Raw genomic sequence first — 7,958 nt, 5'->3', positions numbered from 1 at the left:
ATGTGAAAGAAAGTGATTTTGAGATCCATCAAGTTTCCTTACGTTGCTCCACCATTGAAGTTAGAAAACGAAAGAAAAGCAGAAGGGTTCTCCCGCCTTGAAAATCTCCCCGATCTTGGCAGAATGTGTGAATTTGTAGTGAAGCTTCCTGCACTTACTTCATTGTCCTTTTCTCAACACCACCCACTAATCCACATCAGTCCATATCTGCCCATCCTCATCCATCTCATCCATAACAAATATTCACAACACTCATCCACAACCAACTTATCCGCCATTGTAACTTGTCGCACCCACTTATTCTATTCATTTAAATACACTAATATTTCCATAAATCTATCTTCAATTATCACCTTTCTCATCTGTCTGCATTTCTTATAAAAATAAGCTTTATTGTCCCCTAATTACCATCTAAAAAGGTATTTAAACCCAATAAAAATTCCTTTGGAAGACAATCATTGCTCATCACTAACTATTCAAATTCTTTCGCAGATAGATGTTTATAAAATATTAACTGATTTCCCAAATAAAGGCAACTAAATATTTCCTCAAATTTGAGTTCAAATTGTTTTGGCAGTATGCCGCGACTGAAGGTACTGGGAGGCTTTGTCTAAAACAATATTTCTAATTAAAACCAGGTGGTCATGCTGAGAAGAGTCTTTTGCAACCTGATAACTAGACCGATTTGTACACTAAAAACAAATCGCCCAGGGGTGAACAACCATCCCGTAGATCCCAAGGGTGGTGAGGTTTGGGATTGAGGGTCAATGGGAATTTCAAAAGATTCAAACCAAAACTGACATCTCTTTTATGTATACTTTCATGCTTCGGTTTCTTTTCGAAGATGCAAGTCAGCAAAGTAGTCATTTTGTGCATAAAATGATGGAAACATCTCCAAATTGAAATACCTCTGCTCATTCTGCAAACACTTTTCTTAAGGACATTACACGAAGTTCGTCCACGATCATGGCCTCTAACCTTATGCCGGCTGCTCAATCATAGGAGATAATTTTTAAAACGCAGCACTGGAAAAAAATTATTCAGAGTTTTGTTAAAGAAACGAGGCGCCGATTGGAATAATAGATATCTACTTTCTAATTTTTTTTTCTTCATAGGCAATGAAATTCAAGCTTCCTGAAAAGACAAGGGAAATATTTCCTCACCTGTGTGCCAACGTTATGACAAAACAACACAAAATCCGGTTGGTCAACGTGTGCTGTTTTTAACAGCCATTTCTCTTGCCATTTCGCGTAGCTCTTCAGGGGAAGGGGGACGAGGGCCTTCCGGAGGATACACAACGTAAGATCGCTGCATTGTGCAGGATAAGAAAGAGAAAATAAGGTCATATAAACATTAAAGACTGCTTTGAAAGCTTGATCATGAACCACAGCTTGCTCATAATTTATCCAGCCATGGATGGCACTCAGAAGAGGGAATTTACTTCAATCAAAGTATATATTGTGGAGTTCTTCTCTGATGTAATTATCGTGAACACTCGCGAACAAAACAAGATGAGAATACGTGTACTTGGAGATTATAAAGATCAGAATGACCATGGACAAATGAACTTTAGAAGAGAAATGCCAATTTTATTCCGTTTTGCTAACCAAATTTTGACTTGATGGACGGGATCTTTTGGGGTGATGATCACCGGTTGTTTTCAGTGGGAAGACTTTCGGTGTTCACAAAAATTAAAGGGTCGTGAGAACATGGAAGAACGTGGGAGAACTTTTCCAGAGAATTATTTGAAATATCTTGTAAGCGCAAATTAGTTAGAAGTTTCCCAAAAGTTTATAGGACATGAACGAGGGAAAAAAAACCCTTATTTGAGAGTAAAAAGTATAGACTAATCAAGCCTCCAACAGTTTTCACCTGCAAGAAGACCATAAATTCGCTAAAATACGTAAAAACCTCGCACTTACACGGAGAAAGAGTAAACTTATTGCGATTACCCATCTTTCTCTCGTAAAATTTGCAATCCTCACGGAAACGCAAATATCACTAAAAAATTGATACTCCAGATAAAAATTTGAAACGAGATAGGCAAGGAATGACCATACATCTTCCATAAGAAATATGGGATAACAAAAGATTCAAAATTAACGAGACAGCAAGAAACTTCACGAAGATTCGGAAATGCGAGGGAAAAGCTTACAAATCCCATCAATTTCTGCAGCGTCTTGGAGTTGGTGGCCACGCTGTAGGTGAGCCCGATCGGCACAGCAACGTAGATCGCAAACTTCGCAATTTCCAGAATCCCTTTCGAAGTTCCCACCGACGACATCTTCTTCCCCAAACCTCTCTCAATCTCTGATGACGTCGCCCTCGGGCGCCTTTTTTATACTAACCGCAACCATGCCACGTCAGCAAATTAGAATCCGACCCGTTATGGAGGATCCGAAACCCGACGGTTTTAACACGGATGTCGTCCTTTACCTTTAGGGTTTGATGGTCCTGATCCGGTAATGAGCTTTAAACATAATGAGCTTTAAACAGCCGGCAATGAATGCCCCTTTGCCTCCCTTTCCTTCTCCCCCTCACTCAATCTCCCTTTCAAGATATTTCGCTCTCCACACGTCCCTTTCTTCATGGAGAACTATCGGGTAAATAGAGAAGGAAGAATATTTAGATAGAGAGATAGGTTTTAATGGGTTCTTTGCAGCTCATATTCGAAGAAGAACTCCTCTAAGTCAAGTGGGTGTCCACATTTGGTCACATATATGGCGACTAAATTGAGCTCAATAGAAACCTCTCCAGCAAGTTGGATTTTATATTTTTAGAATTTTACTAGAAAATATTAAATAAATATTTAATAATTTACTTCTTGTTCCGGTCTGGCTTGAACCTTGAACCAAAACATGCCCGACCAACAGGTACCGATCTGGTCCTGTCAAACTGGTCCTCAATCCTAAATGACCAACCCTATTTACCTTTGTCAGTCATCTTTTCATCATCAGCCATCCACCATCAGAAAAACAGGTCATTTACTCTATACCCAATAGTTTGCCGGACTAAGGTTGGAAGACAGATAATGGATCTTCATTTGTTTCATCTTGTGGATGAAAAAATAGACAAAGTCATTTCTGCCATTGATCCTCAGTCATCGAACCAATTTGACGGATGACTGATGACAGGAAATGACAGACGACGATGGAGAGTGAGAGGCAAAAGAGAGACAGAGAGAAGGAGAGGGTGAACAATATGTCATGCATTTCATTCTGCTCCATCATCAGTCATCCGCCATCGTAGACGGGTGATTTACACTAGGCCAAGGAGCCCGTTAAACTAAGATTGGAGGACAGTTGAAGGATCGTCATCTAGAGGATGGATGAATGGATGAAGTCAATTATGTCATTAATCGTCATTCATAGGTCTGATTTGATGGATGACTGATGACAGAAAATGACGGAAATGACAGGCCATCGAGAGTGAGAGGTGGTCAGGATAGAGAGGGGGAGAGAGAGTGAGAGTCATTTACGTCAGTTCCATCATCCGTCCCGTTATACGACATGGACAAATGTCTGAACGGGACAGACGAATAAACAGTGAGATGACGAAATGAGGACTTAGTGTGGGTGGATGTTCATTGTCCTCTGTCCTCCATCCCTTCATGGAAGGGAAACGGAACAAAACTGCAGAATCTGTGACGGGTGACGAAAGAAATGCCGTTTCGTCCAGTCCCACCGTCCTAATTCCGTAATCCGTCATCCGGCATCCGTCCCGGGACTCAGAGGCGTTGACCAGGACATTATGTTGTTGGATGAGGTCGGAGGAGGATCACGTGACTAGGACGCCACGTGGCAAATAACCCTTTAATTTTATTCTTCTTTTTTTTAAAAAAGGAGAAGGGCAGAATCTGGAATCGGGAAGACTATAAATGCTTCTGCTCCTCCATCTCTTCTTTGTGTTCTTTCTTCCTCGAATCCTCGTTCTCCGTTCTCACTGGCTATTCTCCAGAGGATTGCGCGAAATCTGCTTGGATTATCCGTAGGAAGCCCTAACTATAGCTCTCTTTGGATTCCTAGCTATCTCGCTTCGTTTTCAGTGCGTAATTGTTCGTTTCGTATCTTCTTGTCGACTAGGGGCGCGTCTTCTGCTCGCGTTGGGATTGATGGAAGGGGCTTCGGGGCTGTATAACCCACGCTCGGCAGAGGAGGTGTTCAAGGATTTCAGGGGAAGACGCGCTGGGCTGATAAAAGCACTCACCACTGGTTCTCGCTACGCCTTCCGATTATATCAATTTCGTCTCTTTTCTGGTTTTTCTGATTATAATTTGGAGTTTTTTTACCTTCGCATCTTGCTTCATTTTTTTCCTCGCTGATTGTGCTTGTTTGATCTTCTCCCATTTCAGATGTGGACAAGTTTTATCACCAATGTGACCCCGGTGAGTTTAATTTTTTTTTTTTGTGCCGAATGCGAAGATCTTGAATGCTTTAAATACCTTGATCATTTGCATCGGATCCGTCGGGTTTTTTGAGATCTTTATATTCTCTCTGTTAACCTTCTCTTAAAGCGGGTAATGCAGAAATTTGGGGTCGGTCTTTCTCTTGATGGTCTCGGTATTCGGTTTTTTTTTCTCTAGTGTCGGCAATTTTTCCTCAATTTCTTCTGAAGTCTAGTCTTCAAAAGAACAAAGCTTTCACTCGGTTTTCCTTGGCTAGCCTCTTCAGGGCAAAATTTTGATGCACCCGTTGACATTAATAGTCTTCATATTTATTATTGGATTACTCTCGATGTTGACAAAAAAATTCATTCAATTACCGAATGGCTTCATGGGTAACTTGTTTCTGAACTTTCCATGGAGTTTGTATTTCTCCCTCTTGCTCCTCCAATGCTTTTGATTCCTTTGATCATTTTTTTGAAGAAAAATTGATTCATTTGATGATCGGCTCCGGAGGGCTTTTTTTTTGTTATCTTCCTGTGCAATTAAATATTATGACATTCTATTTCCGTTATGCAGAGAAGGAAAACTTGTGTCTCTACGGTCTTCCTAACGAGACCTGGGAGGTAACTTTACCTGCTGAGGAGGTTCCTCCGGAGCTTCCTGAGCCAGCTTTGGGAATCAACTTTGCAAGAGATGGAATGGAGGAAAAAGACTGGTTGGCCCTTGTTGCTGTTCATAGTGATGCTTGGCTGCTTGCCGTGGCGTTCTACTTTGGCGCTCGATTTGGATTTGATAAAGATGCCAGGTTAGTCACATACCAATTTGTTTTTCTTTTAAACTCAATTAAGCGCTTTATTTCCCTTGAATCCTTCCCTTTCTCCCTCAGTTCTTCTCGACTCTGACCTGTTGATCGATTTCCCTGCTCAACAGGAGATAATAACTATTAATTTACGTATTTATCCTCTGAGCTACAGTCAAATGGCTTTCTGGTTGGGCGGCAAGTCACCTGATACTTGGTTAAATTGTTTTCAACTTTTTCCCTTGTGACAATATTTTTACGCCTTGATGAGCAGAAAGCTGTCCTAGTTTCGCCTTAGTTAAGTCTTGTCTTGCTATGTTTTGAAGCAATGGTAGGATCGATCATACCGATTTATTTAACAGTACTAATTTCATTCTCAACACTCCTGCAAGGAGCATTAAAACCGACGAAGCATTATAAAGATTAAACAACTGCTTTAAACCATTTGCCTTTGAAAAAAAAAATGAAAGAATGTTTGCCCACAACATCATTTTAGACCTCATCAGTTGTCAGGGCTGGCTTTGTCAATCTCTGATCTTTGAGCTCGTTTTGTGTCTCTAGTTTCTGGGCATAAAAAAAAAACTTGAGGATCTCGATGATTTGATGATACAATCTAATTTCCAAATGACATGCTGGGATGAACACCACAGGAGAAGGCTCTTCCAGATGATCAACAACCTGCCCACGATATTTGAAGTAGTGACTGGGGCGGGCAAGAAGCAAACCGAGGCCAAGACCCCCAGCACGAGCAGCAAGACCAACAAGTCAAGCTCAAATTCAAAGACGGTAATCAAAACCCAAAACCATTTCCCTTCTCTTTCTCTCAATTTATAAACATATTATGATACAATTACATACACAATACAAGTTTCGATCTTTCTATTAATCTACAGATGGGAAAGCAATCAGGGGGGCAGGCGAAGGTATCAAAGACGACAGCGATGAAAGGGGAACAGAGCGGAGATGACGAAATGGGAGAGGAGGAAGAAGAAGAAGAAGAACGTGGGAACACGTTATGCGGGGCTTGTGGAAGCAACTATGCTAACGACGAGTTCTGGATCTGCTGCGATATATGCGAGAGATGGTTCCACGGCAAGTGCGTCAAGATCACTCCCGCTAGAGCAGAACACATTAAACAATACAAGTGCCCCGCTTGCAGCAACAAGAGAAGCAGAATCGCTTGACATCCTCCTCTTCTTCATCTTCAAGGTGTACAATTTTTCTAAGGAAGAACACGTTAAGCTAAACAGCGGTAAATTTTATGATATCAGTCTACGATTGGAGCTATCTATCACTGTTATTAGAAAAAGGAAATGATAAAATACAAAACGGGTATTTTAATCGTCTGGTTATCTAGGAGGGTGGAGATACTAGAAAAACAGGAAGAGGATTATTGTGTTTTGACTGATGAGGAGCAGAAAGAGAAGGGGAGGCGTAGATCTGGGAATGGACGGTCAGATGGATTTGTTGGCGTGGCGATGAGGTCGAGGGCGGAGGCCATGGTGGGGAGAGCGGGAATGGCGCCTTTCTGAGTGGTGCAGATGGCCCCGCAGGCGTTGGCGAACACCAGCGCTTCTTTCAGCTCCGCCTCGTCCTGAGAGTTTTGACAGACTTTGAGACTACCGACAGCGTTGGGCGACAAAGAAGAAGAGCATCTATATATCGAGATATAAAGAGAGAAAGATTGAGAGAACCGACAGAAAAGAGAGAGTCGTCCTTGGCGACAGAGAGGAGAAGAGCCCCCACGAACGCGTCTCCGATAATAACTATAATCACAATCATTCTAATTATTGACTACATCGAGGAATTCAAGGAATTCCGAATGCGATGTAAATTTGTGTAAAGTCCACAAGTTCAGATCGCGTTTTTCATCCATGGTCTCTGAAGTGACTTAGGCATGCGAATGCTGGAGCAGAACTTACCCTCAATTGACCAAGAATATAGCTTGGTCGAGAGTAACGAGTACTCTATAGACGAGTTACTCTGCAACAATTGGTTGTCCCACAGACGACAGCCGTCAACAACAGTACAGCCACTACTGCTAAGACCGTGAGTAATCGGGGGCGAGGGACTATCACCGCCCCCAGGGTTACTCCACCACCGGCTACAATGATGATTGCGACACAAACTGCATCATAGGTTGTGTCCACGGCCCAAGCACCTGTTGCTACCTGAGAACTCATGCAATGCTTCAAATGCAAGGGTTTTAGACATCGACCAACAGAATGTCCATCCCTACAGCACATGGACATACATGGGAACCCGGTAGAATCCTTACCGGAAGACGACTTGGAGGTCGACGAGTTTCCGGGAGAACTTCTTGAAGAAGAAGGGTATGACGAGCACTTGGGTTATATCCAGATCATTCCTCTAGCACCCGCATCTGAACCACCAGTAGTGAATTTGAGAATTCAGCAGAACAGAACAGAAACTGGCAGCACGAGCTCCGCTCTAACAGCCCCTAGGTGAGCTCCCGTTCCAAGCCCTACGGTGGTGCTCACGACCCCTCCAACTGTGTCCACTCAGCCTCGACTGTTGAACCCCTCATCTGGGTTAAGTAATGGTCAACCTAACCCTACTCCCACGGTCATTCTACCGCCCCCAACAAACTCAACTGCACACACTCACGTTGACTCGGTTCAACAAACTTCTATTTTTTACTTGTATGTCAAAATTGGAGGACGTACATTCAAGTTAATAGTTGACAGTGGTAGCTGCATAAATGCAGTATCTGAAGAGACCGCCACTAAGCTGGGATTGTCACTCATTCCACAT

The 7,958-nt window shown here is 42.5% G+C and overlaps 2 protein-coding genes and 1 long non-coding RNA gene across 4 annotated transcripts; 1 reads left to right on the top strand and 2 right to left on the bottom strand.

Annotated features, from left to right (window-relative positions):
- Positions 1 to 784: 784 nt before the first annotated feature.
- LOC144705962 (uncharacterized) lies at positions 785 to 2,325 on the bottom strand. 2 transcript variants are annotated; one of them, XM_078578837.1, is made up of 3 exons: positions 2,156 to 2,325; positions 1,164 to 1,308; positions 785 to 1,025 (listed from the first exon to the last, which is right to left on the bottom strand). In XM_078578837.1, exons 1-2 carry the CDS (start codon positions 2,282 to 2,284, stop codon positions 1,207 to 1,209), a joined length of 231 nt encoding a protein of 76 aa, XP_078434963.1. In that variant the 5' UTR covers positions 2,285 to 2,325; the 3' UTR covers positions 785 to 1,025; positions 1,164 to 1,206. The 2 variants fall into 2 exon arrangements, with proteins under 2 accessions (XP_078434963.1, XP_078434964.1); XM_078578838.1 differs by having other exon boundaries at positions 785 to 988.
- A 1,514-nt stretch (positions 2,326 to 3,839) lies between these two features.
- Positions 3,840 to 6,470, top strand: LOC144705801 (PHD finger protein ALFIN-LIKE 6-like). Its single transcript, XM_078578626.1, has 6 exons — positions 3,840 to 3,987; positions 4,083 to 4,211; positions 4,352 to 4,384; positions 4,961 to 5,189; positions 5,834 to 5,969; positions 6,077 to 6,470. Exons 2-6 carry the CDS (start codon positions 4,112 to 4,114, stop codon positions 6,365 to 6,367), a joined length of 789 nt encoding a protein of 262 aa, XP_078434752.1. The 5' UTR covers positions 3,840 to 3,987; positions 4,083 to 4,111; the 3' UTR covers positions 6,368 to 6,470.
- Positions 6,457 to 7,070, bottom strand: LOC144705802 (uncharacterized). The gene is made up of 2 exons (XR_013582116.1): positions 6,882 to 7,070; positions 6,457 to 6,777 (listed from the first exon to the last, which is right to left on the bottom strand). It is a non-coding gene; the product is annotated as an uncharacterized LOC144705802 (long non-coding RNA).
- Positions 7,071 to 7,958: the final 888 nt, after the last annotated feature.

The sequence above is a fragment of the Wolffia australiana genome, chromosome 7, assembly GCF_029677425.1.
Source record: "Wolffia australiana isolate 7733 chromosome 7, ASM2967742v1".
In the NCBI taxonomy this organism is placed as follows: domain Eukaryota; kingdom Viridiplantae; phylum Streptophyta; class Magnoliopsida; order Alismatales; family Araceae; genus Wolffia; species Wolffia australiana.
This window is presented reverse-complemented; position numbering and strand designations above follow the sequence as displayed.

Coding starts and splice junctions, on each gene's coding strand:
- LOC144705962 (XM_078578837.1), bottom strand. CDS start 2,284: ATGTCGTCGGTGGGAACTTCGAAAGGGATTCTGGAAATTGCGAAGTTT. Junction 1,309..2,155: donor TGCAGAAATTGATGGGATTT/GTAAGCTTTTCC, acceptor TGCACAATGCAG/CGATCTTACGTTGTGTATCC.
- LOC144705801 (XM_078578626.1), top strand. CDS start 4,112: ATGGAAGGGGCTTCGGGGCTGTATAACCCACGCTCGGCAGAGGAGGTG. Junction 5,190..5,833: donor GGATTTGATAAAGATGCCAG/GTTAGTCACATA, acceptor TGAACACCACAG/GAGAAGGCTCTTCCAGATGA. Junction 5,970..6,076: donor CAAGCTCAAATTCAAAGACG/GTAATCAAAACC, acceptor ATTAATCTACAG/ATGGGAAAGCAATCAGGGGG.